This window comes from Lutra lutra, chromosome 8 (assembly GCF_902655055.1).
Source record: "Lutra lutra chromosome 8, mLutLut1.2, whole genome shotgun sequence".
Classification (NCBI taxonomy): domain Eukaryota; kingdom Metazoa; phylum Chordata; class Mammalia; order Carnivora; family Mustelidae; genus Lutra; species Lutra lutra.
Window position 1 is genome coordinate 11,407,920 of NC_062285.1, and position 16,866 is coordinate 11,424,785.

General features: G+C 37.5%; 1 protein-coding gene across 1 annotated transcript in view; it reads left to right on the plus strand.

Moving 5' to 3' along the window:
- RAB18 (RAB18, member RAS oncogene family) overlaps window positions 1-15,330 on the plus strand; it is a 39,607-nt gene extending 24,277 nt beyond the window's left edge. The window contains exons 3-7 of the mRNA XM_047743321.1: window positions 1,413-1,474; window positions 5,077-5,149; window positions 6,769-6,887; window positions 6,960-7,026; window positions 11,098-15,330. Coding sequence (XP_047599277.1) covers window positions 1,413-1,474; window positions 5,077-5,149; window positions 6,769-6,887; window positions 6,960-7,026; window positions 11,098-11,273 — 497 coding nt within the window. The 3' untranslated portion in view covers window positions 11,274-15,330. The remainder of the gene's footprint in view (window positions 1-1,412; window positions 1,475-5,076; window positions 5,150-6,768; window positions 6,888-6,959; window positions 7,027-11,097) is intronic.
- The last annotated feature ends 1,536 nt before the right edge of the window (window positions 15,331-16,866 follow it).

Below are 16,866 nucleotides of genomic sequence, written 5' to 3' on the forward strand. Positions count from 1 at the left end.
AACCCACTGAGCCACCCAGGCGCCCCCATACTTTTTATATAAGTGGTGTGGCATAGTATTTCATTATCTAGATCTAATGATACAAGATTATTTAATAGGAGATTTTTTTATATGTTTCGCTACAAAGAAACTTCAGGTTTTCCTTGGACTATGTTATTAGCACTGTCCTCTAACGAACAATGGCCCATGATTCTGGGTGTGTCTTTATCAGCTGCTTTATCACTCTAGCCCCAAACACCAAACTTTCTTTTTTTCTTAATCTTTGGCATACAGGAGGACCTGATATAGTGCATATTTGAAATGCATTTTTATTACCTACTTTGTGTTTGTAATGGATCACCTGAAATCATCCAAGAATTACTGATGTATTTCCATATTGGTGACAGGTGTTCTCGTAAGCATTTAGTATATGAGGGTGCTGTTCATCTTAGTTGTGGCTGTTCTGAATTGTGACAAGCTAATAAGATCTCACAGTTTCTTTCCAAGCTTCTTGAGCTAATGCTTTCCCTCTGGCCAGTGGGGTAGCCTGCACATTAATTTTGATACTCTTTAAAGACATGTGGGCAGTTACTGTTCATTTAAGCCAAATGGCTTGTGTCAACTCCTTTTCCTGGAAAGGGTTTTTTTTTTTTTTTTTTTTTTTTTTTTGGAGGTGGGGGCATTGTAGTAAAACCTTATGTGTCTTCTTATGGAACTCTTCTCTTTACATAAATTAGTATTTACAGCAGATTTTCATAGCACTTTGAGCACTCCTCCTTTTCACTTACGAAGATTCTTAGAGGATTGGGCACAGATGTTTTTGTGTGTAAATTCTTTTGCAGTTGTGCAGTAGCAAGGGATCATTGATAAAGTTCTATAGTATGAATACTTTTTTTTAAGGATAAAAACAACAACAACAAAAAAGACAAGGAGTAAGTGGCCTTTTTGTGTTTTTACCAAGCTGCTTACAGTCAGAATCTGAGTTAGGGGATGGGCTGGCTGTGGACAGCACCTTAATGACGGAGTGTAGATGGCGTTTGGAGCCCCTTAGAAAATGGCCCTGATCCAGGGTCAGCCTGGATAGTCTTCTCTGCGTGCACTCTGTGAATTCCAGCACTTGGCTTCTAATATGCATCGTTAATCACCTTACATTGAAGTTTATTTTTTCCATTAAAGTGTTTATTTTTTTTTTCAAGCAAGTATGGGTAGGTAAGTGTTTGAATTCTGCAAGCATTTGGCTTTCATTTATCCTGATTAAATCCTAAGCTGCTGAACTTTAGGCACACTTTTCTTTAAATTTTCACATTCATATCTCCAAGAATTTGGGGTATGAATTTGAGTGTTTGATAAAGTGGCTTTTCTGTTTTCTTGGTAATTGATTTTAAAAGTGTTATTTTACTGGGATGCTTATCAACGTTTTCATTTTTTTCAAGGTGTTGACTTTAAGGTGAAAACAATTTCAGTGGATGGAAATAAGGCTAAACTTGCAATCTGGGTAAGAGTTTTAAAAATGTGTTTTGTGTAAATATTCAGCTTGTATTTTTTAAAGAAGCAGAAATTAATGTGTATAGAGTTCTAGAGGTAAATAATTTATACTAAATAACTTGGACAATTTGTTGGTTAAGGGAAAAACAATAAATGGTTATGTCTTATAATTGGGTAATGAAGCAGAGACTTGTTTTACTTACCCCAAATTTTAAAGTGTGTAATCAATCCCTCAAGAATATTTAAAACCAGAATGTAGAAAAATCATCTTGTCTGCCAGAGAGGATTGTTGTTATTGAATATGTTTCTTTAAAGTTTTGAAGAAGACAGTGTATACTCAGCTCAGACTGATGGCATTTGTTGGGGAGAAGAGGATGAAGTGATGCTCAGGAAAAAAAGTATTTTTCCTGTTTGTTAGTATAAAGATTTTTGAAATTTGATTTTGTCAACTTTGGATTTATTTTTTAATATCAGTGCCCAGTCTTTACTTACTTCCTTTTCATTTGCCTGAGAACCCAAACATTCTGATGCATGTTGCTTTCCTAACTAGACCTTTTCATGATAGTGCTGACTGAATAAAGTAGCATTAATTGTCAAAAACATCCACGATGCTCAGTGTCTCTCTCTGTCTGCCTGTCTCTCCCCAACTCTTATCTACCTGCCTACTTCTCTCTATATATCTAAATGATTGCTAATATATTATATTACATATATAATTTATAAAAATATGCTCTTATATATCTGATTCCCACCTGTACTATGATAATTAAATATATAAATATGTTTTTATTACCTGTGATAATATTAGAACTGGTTCTAATAAATATTAGAATGTTGAGATGTACTTCAACATGGTGATTAAATAGTAAATGTGTGGGCATCAGTTACAGATTGAAACAGCAACTGTTCATGCACTGTATGATCTGATTCATCCTCCTGGCATTCTCTGAACAGCATATTATTTCTAATACACATTTTATCCCAAATAACATGGAACTGTGTAAATGTGTCTCATGTTTTTCTATTAATTTTTTTCTAACATATAGTACTTCATATGATTGGTAGCCTATTTGCCCCCTCCCCAAAATATAATTATGATATCAATCAGAATAGTAATGTCTAACAGAAAACAATTTGGAAAGTGTTGTACTAGACCATAATAAAATATATTGAACAATTTAAGAATGTTGGCTTCTTCCTGTACAAAAGTGGGGACCTGATTTTCCATATACTTTTCATGGTTGAATTTATCACTTCTTTCTGCCTTTGCTACTGTTTTGTGAGATATGCGTGTTAGAGTTGGATCTAAGGCTTGTTGGTTTCCATGAGATCTTTCTTTTATGCAAGAGGTTTTTAAAATTTACTTTTTAGTTCCTGTGTAATAAAAAGGTTGGCAGGTATTACCGAAGTGACATCCTTATCATAGACATATAAATATTTTTTAAGTAAGAGGCTAAATCTCACAACCCCGAGATCATGACCTGAGCTGAAATCAAGAGTCAGACGCTCAACCAGCTGAGCCATGCAGGTGCTTCAGAGGTTAATGTTTGTATGCGCGCACGTTCGCGATACCAACTCTGTCGTATGCTGCAAATGTTTTTTCCTGTTTGTCATTTGCCTTCAAAGCTTGTTTAGGATGAGAGTGTATATGGGGTATGGATGGGTTCAAGAAGGATGTTCTTGCTATACCAAAGCTCTAATATTTATGTGGTCAAACCCTTTTTTCCCCATGAATTTGGGTGTTAGGTCATATTTAGGAAGACCTCCTCACTCATTAATAGAAATACATGAAACCATTGCTTCCTCTGGTTCTTCTGTGTTTTTTTTAATATATATGTAAAATCAGTTCCTCTCCAGCTTGGGCACTCCTCCTAAGATCAGTCAAATAGAGTAGTCAAGTACAGCCCGAGTACAGTACCCCACTAGAAAGTGCTGCACACACATCATGACCTACTTGGCTCCTCTAAAGCTTTCTCTGTATCCTGCCTTCACTTCCACTCCCACATTTTAATATTTAGCCTTTCCAGATCCTTCCTAGTCTTTTATTCATTTCTATCTTTAATAATCTCTTTCCTCCTTTCCTGTCAGAGAAGAAAACCACAGATAATAAGCTCACTTTTCTTACCTACCAGGGATGCTTTTATAGTTACTGCAAATTCCTGTCTTGAAAACAAACACGAGCAAATATTAACTTTTGACTATTTAAGCATATAAATTTTATAGGTGTTATAAATCCTGATCCAGTATTGTGGCGCAGGGTTTTTGCCCAAATTATCATACCTACTCAAACATTTTATAAGTGGATCAAAAAAAAAATCACTCCGCATAACTGGACTGAGTTAGATATTTGTGTGTAAAGTGTGAATTGTGCAGTATTTTATTTTATTTTAACATTAAAACATTTTTTTGCTCTAGTCTTTTTTTTTTTTTTTTTTAAGATTTTATTTATGAGAGAGAGAGCAAGAAAGCATGAACAGGGAGGGGTAAAGGCGATGGAGAAACAGACTCACCACTGAGCATGGAGCCTGACATGGGACTCGATCCCAGGATCCTGCACTTCCTGGCTGGTGTACATCTTATGTTCCTCTCCCCCAGTATGAGTCAGAAATATGTGATAGCAAGTGGTTTGGTTTTATGCATTTTCCTAAAAGAAGATACACCGAAAATACTTTCCAACCTAAAAATTGCTTACCTAAAATAAGATACTCCTGTAATTCTCTTTTTAAAAAAAAGTTAAGTGGTTTTTAACCTTGATTCTACAGTAGAATCACCTGGGGAGACTTTGAAAATTTTTGTCTTTATCATAGACCAGTGAAACCAGAATCACTGGGGGTTGGAATTTTTCATTTCCAGGAAATTTCATTGTGCTTCTGAAGTTGAGAGCCATGGGTTTCATGTGTAATAAACAGGTTTCATGTGTGATAAAAATCTTAAAAAATACCCCTTTACTGACATGTGTTTTTCTAGAGATGAGTCAGTATTTCTTTATTTTATGTAACACTTGTCAGTAAGAGAACACATCTATTTTAAATTTCAAGTTTTACAATTTTTTAAAAAAGATTTTATGTATTTATTTGATAGAGACAGAGCGAGAGAGGGAACACAAGCAGGGGGAATGGGAGAGGGAAAAGCAGACTTCTAGCCCGATGCGGGGCTCAATCCCAGGACCCTGGGATCATGACTTGAGCTGAAGGCAGATGCTTAATGACTAAGCCACCCAGGCGCCGCTAATTTCAAGTTTTTTTTTTTTTTTTAATAATTTTTTTTAAGATTTTATTTATTTGTTAGAGAGAGAGAGAGAGAGAGCATGAGCACAGGCAGACAGAGTGGTAGGCAGAGGCAGAGGGAGAAGCAGGCTCCCCGCCGAGCAAGGAGCCCGATGTGGGACTCGATCCCAGGACGCTGGGATCATGACCTGAGCCGAAGGCAGCCGCTTAACCAACTGAGCCACCCAGGCGTCCCTAATTTCAAGTTTTAAATGAGCTTGTACATGGATATTTTTAATAATGCAGTTTGACATTCTACTCTTGATATGTTGACTATCTTTTTTTTTAATACTTCTTTTTTTATACTTTTATACTTCTTGAATTTAATAATAATTGTCACTTTTAGGATACTGCTGGTCAAGAGAGGTTCAGAACATTAACTCCCAGCTATTACAGAGGTGCGCAGGGTGTTATATTAGGTAAGGTTTTACTTTATGATACTGCTTTAAATATTGTTGTTTTATTATTGCAATTTCTGATTTCAGTAAGTTTTTATTTTTCTTCAGGGTCCCTTTATTAACTTGAAGTTATATTAACTTCATTTAATATTAATGAATACTTAAACTTTCAAAATTTCTTTTCAGTTCTTTGTCTAGCGATTGAAAGATAAAGATCAATTTATTTGGTTTTAAAAGCACATGTTGATGAGGATATAATTGAGGATTAATCCACAAATAATTGTCTGTCTTAAGAGTGTTACCAGGAACTGATCTTCAGTCAGCAGTGTATTAACATTTGCTGTGCGTTTATAAAGGAAGAAGTGTGCTAGTTGCTTAGTTGAATCTCTTTTATTAGTCCTAAAGAGTATCACAAAGCACTTAACATTGTTGGTCCATAATCATACAGAATTTAAATTCCAAATATGGGTTCTCACTGTAAGTTGTTGAAAAGTACTTGTTGTTAATATTCCTGGGAAACTTCTTAAAAATAAATATTGATCAATTTCAGGGAAAATTGTCTTTTTATATTATGTCATTAATTGTGAGGTTTTAGGTTCATTTTATCAGTTTAACAGCAACTCTTATTTTGGTTCAGCATCTTTAAGTTTAGAAAACATTTTTTTTTTTTTTTTGAAGATTTTATTTATTTGACAGAGAGAGAGTAGGAGAGCACTGACTGGGGAAGTGGCAGAGGGAGAGGGAGAAGCAGGCTGAGCAGGGAGCCAGATCCAGGACTCAATCCCAGAACCCTGGGATCATGACCTTAGCTGAAGGCAGTCACTTAACCAACTGAGTCACCCAGGCACCCCTAGAAAACACTTTAAATTAATAAGGTCTTTATATTAATAAGCTCTTTACATATTAAAATGCAGTGGGATGTAAGATGAAAGTGATAACACGGAGACAATCAGGATCCTGTCCATTAAGTTTTCATATTTTTTAAGAAGTTGCAAATTCTGGTTCTTATAAGAAAAGTTAACAGAGTTATAGATGTTTTTTGTTTTTTGTTGTTTTTTTTTTAAGATTTTATTTATTTATTTGTCAGAGAGAGTGAGCACAGGCAGACAGAGGGGCAGGCAGAGGCAGAGGGAGAAGCAAGCTCCCTGCTGAGCAGGGAGCCCAGTGTGGGACTCGATCCCAGGACGCTGGGATCATGACCTGAGCCGAAGGCAGCCGCTTAACCAACGGAGCCACCCAGGAGTCCCAGGGTCATAGATGTTTAAATCCATGGAAGAAATTTGGTATTTTGCCACAGATTTGGATCTGAATGTTTTGGTTTTTGGATCAGTGTCTTTTAGTTACCAATGGGAACAGCTGTTGTTTTGCTTAAGTTAATTTTCAGTTATTGCACAGGATATAATTTAATTTCTCTCAAAGTGTGTCTTAATAAAATTGAAATGTGTGTCTGTGTATGTTTATTATTATTTTTTAACACACTTGTTTCTTCCATCTGGGTGAGTAGATACTGATAAACATTTGAAGGCTTAGAAACAGACTTACCTACATAGAAATATTAGCTCTTAGTCACATATCAGAAATATAATGTCATTGCTTCTTATTTTTAATGCTTATTTAATAAGTGACCCTTTTTATTTCAGTTTATGATGTCACAAGAAGAGATACCTTTGTTAAATTGGATAATTGGTTAAATGAATTGGAAACATACTGCACGAGAAATGACATAGTAAACATGCTAGTTGGAAACAAAATTGATAAGGTAAGAAGTCAGACACTTGGCATCTTGACTGTATTTTGGTAGCTTTTCTTAATCTTTATATTTACCTTTCAGGAAAATCGTGAAGTTGATAGAAACGAAGGCCTGAAATTTGCACGAAAGCATTCCATGTTATTTATAGGTAGGTGTGTGAACATTTATCCTTTCATTATTAAAGAGGAATTTTAAAATGGAGTTTTTGCTACATTTTTCTCTTTATGAACTGTGAAATGCATGTACTTAGTTCATCATTTTCTTGTGCTGTGAAATCTAACTATAGAGTCAGGTTCATTTTTCCTTCTGTTAAAAAAAAAAAACAGGTCTCATTATGTGAAGTTGCATAGGACACAGATCCTTCCTCTCCAGATATGATGGCATTCAGTAAAGGCAGGCACCCAGCCCTGTAGTTGTACCGTGTGGTCCTTGTGCTGGCAGCAGTGATACCACCTGGAAGTTTGTTAGAAATGCTTCATTTCAGCCCAACTCAGCTTTTCTTTGAATTAGAACCTCTATTTTGACAAGATCTTCATGTGGTTTGTATGCACATTAATACTTGAGAAGCACGGTGAAGTGTAGGGTTCAGCAAACTATAGCACGGGGCCAAATCTGGTTCCATCATTTGTATTGGAGGACAGCCTTACCTACCCGGTCATCTACACGCTGTCTGTGGCTGCTTTTGTGCTTCCTGGCAGAGTTCAGTAGTTATGGCAGAAACCCTAAGGCATTCAAAGCCTAAAATATTTACCATCTGGCTCTTTACAGGAAAAGTTTGTTTGACCCCCTGTCTAGAAAAGTGGACAGACTATATCACTTTGGAACTTTTTTAACATTACAGGTTCCCTGGAACCTTTTCACAGGTCTGAAACGGGGCCTGGAAGACAGTTTCTAAAGACACCCTAGTTGATTCTAATGTGAAGCCAGCTTTAGGAATTACTGATTGAGCTATTCCACTGTTAGAATCTTCTAGGAATTAAGAAATGGAAATAAAAGAACATCATCTATAGATAGAAGCTGGGTGCTATAAGTGGAAGGTAATAGGGAATTTTAGAAAGGAATTGAGTACTACCTCTTCTGCTTACTTGCTGGGTGTCCTTCATTTTGATACATTAGTTCAGAAAACACTTATTGGACTCTGAGAATATAACAAACAGATGAGCAAAATGGACAATGTCCCTGACCTCATGAAGCTTACATTCTAGTAGAGGAAACAGACTTAAGTAGTGCTGCGAAGGAGAGAGAGTATGACGGGGGGTGGGAGGTAATTCGGGAAAGTTCTTTGAGGTGTGCCATTCGAACTAGAATCCATAATATGAAGATCTAGAGGGAGGACATCTCAGGTTGAGAGAATAGCAAATACTTCCTGAGGTGGGAATGAGTTTAGTGTGTTTAAGGAACAGGAAGAAAGCTTATGGGCTGGAGTATAGTGTATGTTGGGGGGAAAGGTGGTGATAACGGGAGATGAAGTTTAAAAGGTCATGTTGGGCCTTATAGGGTATGGTAAAGAAATGAATTTTATTCTAAGTGTGGAAAGCAGGGGAGTGGTGCTGTGATCTGATTTTCTTTTAAAAAGACCTGTTTGTACAGAAAATGGCCCCTGAGAAGCAGAAGCAAGAGGCTTGTCATTCTCTCATAGTAGCCCAGATGAATAATGCTGGTGCCTTTGACTGTGGGAGTGGTTGTGGGTAGCTTCTGGAAGGTTGGCAGATCAAGGAGATATTTGGATGGTAAAGGTGACAGGCTCTGCTGATAGACTGGGTATTGAGGATGAGGAGAGAGAGCAATCAGAGATAACTCTGAGTCTCTGGCATGAGCAAACTAGGTGAACTGTGCTGCCATTAGCTGTGTGTGAGAGCATGAGGTAAGAACAGGTTTGGGTAAGGGAGTGGGGAATCAGGAATTCTGCTTAGCATAAGGATAAACCATTTTTTGGAGAACCCGTGGACATGCTGGTCATTGGCATTTAGGTGGTATTTTAAGTCATGGAATTAAAGTGGTCACAGGAGTAACTGGGAGGAAAACAGCTGAAGATTGAAGCCTGGGGTGCTCCAACAGTTAGAGGTCAGCAGAAAGAGGAGGAGTCAGCCAACAAGGCTGTGAATGACATGTCGGTGAGAGGCGGAATCCGAGGAGTGTTCAGTGTCCTTCCTGAAAGTCAAGTGAACAAAGTATTTAAAGGGGGAAAGTGATCAGCTGTATCAACTGCTAGAAGATGTTGAATAAGAGGAGGACAGTAGATTTGACGAGATGGAGAACGTTGGTATTTTTTAAAAGAAAATGTCAATGGAGTAGTGAGAACAAAAACCTAGAGTACAGTTGACCTTTGGACAATGAGGGGTTAGAGGTCCTGACCTTGAAAATCTGCATATGACTTTTGCCTCCCCCAAAACTGAGCTCTAATAGCCTCCTCCTGATCTGAAGCCTTATTGATAAACAGTCTGTTAACGCCTGCTTCGTACCTATGTTCTGTCTTACATACTGTATTCTTAAAGTGAAGTAAACTAGAGAAAATATTATTAAAATCATGAGGAGGAGAAAATACCTTTACAGTACTGTATTGTATTTATTGAAAAAAATCCATGTGTAAGTGAAACAGCACAGTTCAAACTGGTGTTGTTCAAGGTTGTTTAGAGTTTGAAGAAAAAATGTGAGAAAAGAAAGGGGAAATAGCTTACGTAGGTGACTCTTTTTTTTTTTTTATTTCTTTTCAGTGTAACAGAATTCATTGTTTATGCACCACACCCAGTGCTCCATGCAATCCGTGCCCTCCGTAATACCCACCACCTGGCTCCCCCAACCTCCCACCCCCCACCCCTTCAAAACCCTCAGATTGTTTTTCAGAGTCCATAGTCTCTCATGGTTCACCTCCCCTTCCAGTTTCCTTCAACTCCCTTCACCTCTCCATCTCCCCTTGTCCTCCATGCTATTTGTTATGCTCCACAAATCAGTGAAACCGTATGATAAGTGACTCTCTCTACTTGACTTATTTCACTTAGCATAATCTCTTCCAGTCCCGTCCATGTTGCTACAAAAGTTGGGGATTCATCCTTTCTGATGGAGGCATAATACTCCATAGTGTATATGGACCACATCTTCCTTATCCATTCGTCCATTGAAGGGCATTTTGGTTTCCACAGTTTGGAGACCGTGGCCATTGCTGCTATGAACATTGGGGTGCAGATGGCCCTTCTTTTCACTACATCTGTATCTTTGGGGTAAATACCCAGTAGTGCAATTGCAGGGTCATAGGGAAGCTCTATTTTTAATTTCTTAAGGAATCTCCACACTGTTCTCCAAAGTGGCTGCACCAACTTGTAGGTTAACTCTTGATGACAGTTTTGCTTTGAAAGAGATTAGAGAGCCGGGGTGGCTGCTAGTCGGGTGTGTGGGCTGGAATGCAGGGTGGTTGGTTGCTTGGTTGGTTAGTAAGATAGACAGTAATTTCGGTGGGCTTTTGGGCTGACTGATACGATCCAGGAGTGAGGGCCCATGATTCTTCAGTGACCAAGAAGGGGTGGGATCCGAGGAGCTAGGAAAGGGGATGCGGCTAGACCGCAGCAGGGGACAGTTCATCCGCTGTCACAGGAGCGAAGACAGAGCCTAAGGTTACAAGTGCAGGCAGGTTGGTGAACCTCTTGGTAGGAAGATCAGTAGCTCCTGTCAGATCGTTTCTCTTTTTCTCAACATAAAATTAGGTGAAGAGCTGAGATAGAGGAGTTTTATGATAGAGGAGTAAGAGGGTCATCTCAGATAGTCAAAAAGGTAATGACGAGGGAAAGGTAGGCTTGGGGGGCAGGACTCACTGTCCCACATGAGTTTCATGGGGGCCATAAATGCTCTTTTAAGGAGATCTGTGTCTCATTGCCAGCACAGAACAGCCAGACTGTTCAGCTGGGAGCCTGGATTTCCTTATTCTGAAATGGGAATAATAATCTGTTTTTTGGGGGTTGGCTTTAAGAACTAACTGAAAAATTAAGAAGGAACTTTGGCATATCACAAAATTCCGGGCTCATATACCACTATTCTTGTAGATAGAATTGAATAGCTCAACTTTGAGAGTTGGGGGAGGGTCACGAATATTAAACCTGTGGAGGGAACTGCTGATTTGCCTCTGTGTATACTACCGACTGATATTTATGCCATAATAATTTTCCAGAAAGGCATAGGAGTAGGACTGTAAAAGAGTAGACTCTCACATTTTTTTCTTGACTTTCAGAGGCAAGTGCAAAAACCTGTGATGGTGTACAGTGTGCCTTTGAGGAACTTGTTGAAAAGATCATTCAGACGCCTGGACTGTGGGAAAGTGAGAACCAGAATAAAGGAGTCAAACTGACACACAGGGAAGAAGGCCCTGGAGGAGGAGCCTGTGGTGGTTACTGCTCTATGTTATAAACTCTGGGAAACTCCATCTCTTGCATATTTGATCAGATAGTGACATCTTTCTGTATATAAACTCTAACTGCTATTTTAGGGACCTTGCAGTTTGCACATATTTGTTTTGTATCATGGCAGTAAATATTTGCAAGAAATCCCACTCATCAGCTTTCCCAGGTACAATGTTATGGTAAGCATGCGCAGTTTGCAGTCCACAGTTTTTTATGTAACATAAAATAGGTGTACTTTTTAAAGTACATTTGATTTTATGATTTACATTTATCATGTGATTAAAAAATCCACCTATCTAGTCTATGTTGATACAAGGTCTACTTTTGGTCTCCTCTTTGCTTAACTACTCCTCTATCAATTACTGAATTAATTGGTATGTAGAACTCCCAGAACCACTGGGAGATATTCAGGTATCATCAAACCTGGCAGATTTCCTTTCAGGAATAACACAGAGCATGATTCCACAGCTTTTGTAGGATGTTTGCTGACAGATTCTCTTTTAGTACTAAGCAAAATTCTCTACAGGGTGCAGTTTAGGCCAATTTATAATTAAATCTCTGTTTGTTCTGATGCTGCTTCTAAAACAGCATTGATGTGTTAAGAAGTTTGGTCTTACTTTTGAATTTTCTTCAATGAGTAGCACAGTTGTTAACTGGAGTTTTAACTCTGTGACATGTACATTGGACTCTGACCCTTTGCGCAGCGTTTTTAGTTATGTGGTGTTTGGCAGAATGGCAATAAGGTTTTCCCCCATTTTGGTTTTGGAAGGACAAGAATAGTGTGTTTATGTAACCCATGTAGTACTTACCACTTTAAAAACCAACACCTTTTTCCATAAATGTTGGTGGCGTTTGTCCGGGTATGTCCGTTGTAGCTTGTGTAATGTTTATGAACATCTGTATCTTATGACTTCCCTAAATGGCTAGTTGATATTCAGAAACCTATATCTGTGTTTTGAGGGTTGGGAAAAATAGAACACTAAATGACAATATGAGAAAGACGTATTGCTTCCAGATTTTGATGTGTGTGGGAAAATACTGTTGCATTGAAAATCTTGGTAATTTACTGTAACAAGTAGCCAATAGTTTATCAAAACCAACTTGTACAGACTAATAAATCTTTTCCACAGTATTCACTTTTCTAACCTCTTGCTATTATACATTACATATTTCTTTCACTCGTATGTTACTTAATTTACATTGATACCGGCTATATGAAGCCCCCAAGTAAGTTATTTGTCCTTTCAGGCAGGTTACCATGATAGCCTTCAGTAAGATTTCTGATACTAATTTCTGGGCAGTTCGTTCTTTGTATACGTTGCAAATGATAGACTTTTTCTGGGTCACCTTTGCAATAACTTGTGGTAGTGGGTTTACTTCAAGTTGGGTCCTTTATGAACTGTACATCTCCCACGTAAGAAAACCTTGCATTCTACTTGGTTCACGCTTGTGAGACTACATGTGATTAAAGGTTTTATACATTATCTATGTATTCACTAAATATAAAGCATTACTGTTGGAGAAAGGTAGCTAACACATGTACTTACGATTTGTTTGTGTTACATTAAAGCTGTAGATTTGTATATTTATGTTGTGTCTGTATTGACAAGACATTTATTTCTGTTTATTGCTTTTTGCTCCTTGAGCTATATAATAATCTTTTTGTGCATTGGATTGTTGTGTTGATTTGGTCAAAATTTGGATACATATGAGTCACTTTTAAAAAACTAATTTTGTTTGATAGATTTATATTGTAACCTTTTATAGTTTTCGAAATAAATATAGCCTGCTTTCCCTAGATGCATTTGTGCAGGAGGTATTCTCCGTTTCCCTGTTACTCTCATGCGCTGAAGAACATCTGAATATAGTGTTACTCAGATTCTCATCTGTTATATGGCTTTCACTCTATTGTTTTGATGCAAGCTTATTTCCTAGTGGAGGTTTCCTAACTGAAGTAGTTATGATATGTGAATTAGTCACTTGGATAGCTGAGGATTTTGTTAATTCTTCATTTCCAAATTATTTGAAGTAGTTTAAAAGTGCCTTTTGCAGATGGTGCAAATTGGAACAATTGGAGTGTCGTGTTTTGAACTGTAGGAGTACTGACACAGACCTAAACGAACAAATAAATACTCCATTTATATTAGATTAATAGTTAACATTTTGGAAGCTTCCTTAGTGCAGGTGTTGTTCCAAGAGCTGGATTATTTTTATTTCATTAAGCCTCACAGCAACCTTAAGAGATTGCTTTGTACACCTACTATGCTCATTTTAAAGATGAGGATAATGACACTTAGGTTTGCTAGGTAACTCCCCAGAGATCACAAAGCTTCATCAGTGATGGAGCTGGATTCCAGTGAAGGCATTTTTCATATGTCCGTGGTCTCAACCACCGTTCCTTTTGCTAAGGCTGCCTACTAGCCCTTTTGTTTAAACACAACAGGATTAAACACATTCTGTCATGTTTTTTTAGTCATTTTTTTGTTACGTGTAATAAGAGTAGGTCAGATTTCTTGGTTATAAAGTAAATTCCACTGATGTAAACTAACCAGGTAAGTCATTTTATCTAAAAGTTAAGGGAGTAGAGAGACTAGTCTCTTAGTCCTTTTCCTTCTTGGAATGGAAAGAAAATCCCTGACTTCGGAAAGATACAAAATCAGGAGATGTATGGGACCTTAACTTTGTAATTGGACCTGAGAAAAATTAAATCTGGGAATAGTCTCTTTTTTGTTTGTTTGTTTAGAATAGTCTTTTGCTCAAAATTGAAATCTGGGGGGCTGGGGGAAGTTTTCATTTGAAGTACTTAATCGCCATGTCTACAGATTCGCACTTGGAGTTGACTTTATAATTGAACACAGTGGAACTGAACTTGATTTTGATTCATTGTACTTAGCATATTCAAAGAAGTATATGTGATTCTGCGCAAGTTTGGAACTGTGACCCCATAGTTCATAAAAAGAATCCTTATATCACTACCTTTTCTCTCTGTGGGATGGCACAGACCTACCTCATTTCCATAATATCTTTAAACACAATTTAGTGTATAGTTTTTGTATTTTCAAGCAAACTGGGATAGTCCTCTAGGTACTCTGGATTGTAGTTCTTCTTAAGTATTATGCTTCTTTATCTTGGGTTCCATTTCATTAGTCATACTTTGAAAGTTTTTAAGATAGAGGGAAAAAGCCTTTAATCCGTTTCCGGAAGACATTACCCTAGTTCTGACCCCACCTATTCCTTTGGTAATTAACTAGAGACTCTATCTTGGGTTTTGTCTAAGAATGTTGAAAGAAGTAAATAGGAAGAAACAGGCTAAGTCAAGACTTGGAGCTAAGGAATATAAATACAGATTTGCCCAGGGATCTCTGATTTTTTTTTCCCCCCAAATGGGAGCATCCAGTTTGAACAACAACAACAACAACAACAAAGGAGTCAACTTATGTTGGGGCATTAAATTTTACTATTTGTTATTAGCTTTTTGTTTCATATTTAGGAATCCATGTTGTTTCTGATTGTGGTATAAAGTTGTAGAGCTGTTGTGTTACACATACATTTCCAACTGTGTACACACCTGTTCTTAGTCTTGCACACGCCCCCACATCTCTCACACTTAATTCTTTTTTTTTAATTAACCTGTGATAAGAGACAAAGTATGTAATTTATTTGTATTTCTTTGATTACTAGTGAGATTGACACTTTCAGTATTTTATTGGATGTTTGTATTTTCTTCAATTCCTTGCTCCTATATGTTGTGGTCGCCCATCTAACATTCACTTCCACCCACGTTTTCTTTGGATAATGGGCTTGCCACACCCTCAGTTCTAGGTAGGGCTGGCCTGGTTACCTTTGACCATTGCTACTAACTGTCCCTCTTCCCCCACCCCCCAAAATAAATGATTCAAGGATAGGCACCTGACCCAGCTCAGACTGCTTAGATACAAGAGGCTTCCTTAGGAACGGCTGAAAGAAGACACCTTCTTGGAAGATAGTGTGGTGTGAAGATTCACATTTGAACTTGCTGCAACTAGTTTTTCTAATACAAAAGGAGCCGGCCTCAGGGCTGTACCCCCCCCCCCCCCCCAATGAGATGGAGTCTAAATTGGAGCCCTGATGCAATCTGGAACGTTTGGATCAAGTTGGACCTGAAATCAGCCCTACTTATGGACCTTTTACTGATGTAAGTCAATAAATTCCATTTTTGTTTAAGCCAGTGTGAGTTGGATTTTCTTTTTTCTTGCAACCAAATGTATGCCACATAGGTATATATGTTCTTACTTTGTAAGGGCTCTCCATGAACCGAGTTCAGTATGTTGATACTTATTTGCATAGGGAAGAAGAAAGTAACGCTATCACTTGAAAAGCTATTACTCTTAAATAACAATATTTTAGTGAGGTTACTTTCATATATTTCTTTATAGACATTCATATAAATGAGTTGTATTCATACATGTGATTTTAAGGACCTCTTGGTTTATAGGGTCTCGTGTTTTTTTGGTTTAGTTTCCTTTGTCACATGAATACCCAGCTCTTACCTCTCCTCCCTGAGCTAATCTGTTAGAACCTGGCATGTATCCCCTTTTGCATTTCTCCATGCCTCCATAGTTGCCTCCAAAATCATATGCAATATGTATATATACATTGTTATACAACAAATGGCATCATCTGTGTATTTACCCCGTTTCCTTTCTTACTTTACCATAGATTGTGAAAATCCCTGCAGACCAGTTGATATGCATCTAACGTCTATTTCAGTGATTGTGCAATATTAATATTCCATGGTTGGGGTATGGATTACCAGGGTGTAACTGCTGCTGTAGTGATGGGCGTTCATATTGTTTCCATTTATCGCTTTTGCAGATGGTAGCAATAAATATTCTGTGCACAGATCTTTTTGTTTCTGTGGGATATGTATCTAAGAGTTGGATCCGTGGGTCAAACAAAATTGTATTTTTTAGTTTCGATACATTCTATAGATGGCTTTCCAAAAATGTGTAACAAAGAACATTTCCACCAGCATTCCCCATCAGCCACAGGAGGTGCTCTCAAATTTTAATTTTTGTTACCTAGTATTTGCAAGGTGTAACTTACTTTAGTTCACATTTTCTGTAGAGCATGTTTTCGTGTCTGCGGGCCATTTGGATTTGCTCTTTTTTGAAATGATTATTCATATTTGCCAGTTTTTCTGTCAGTTCGGGGGGTTTTATCTTCCATAAGCTCTTTGTGTAGTATAGCTATTAACCCATATGTGTATGTTTTAAGCATTTTTTTTTCTGACCTGTGTTTGTTTTTTCGCTCTCATGATGCTGTGGTTTTTCATACAAGTTGCTATTATTATTATTATTATTATTATTATTTTTGTATTTTACACCTTCTGGGTTCTCCAGCTCTCAGATTGTACATGCAGTCTCCTTAGCCTCTTCTGAGATCATGGTTTTCTTTTTTCTTTCTGAACCACTAAAAACTTGGAATTACTTTTGCTTATGTCATAAGATAGGGAGCCATCGTATTCTCCATATGGATATCCAATGTGCCTGCACTACACATTAAATGCATTTTATTTTCCCCACTGAGCTGAAATACCAGTTTTGTCCTAGATTAAATTC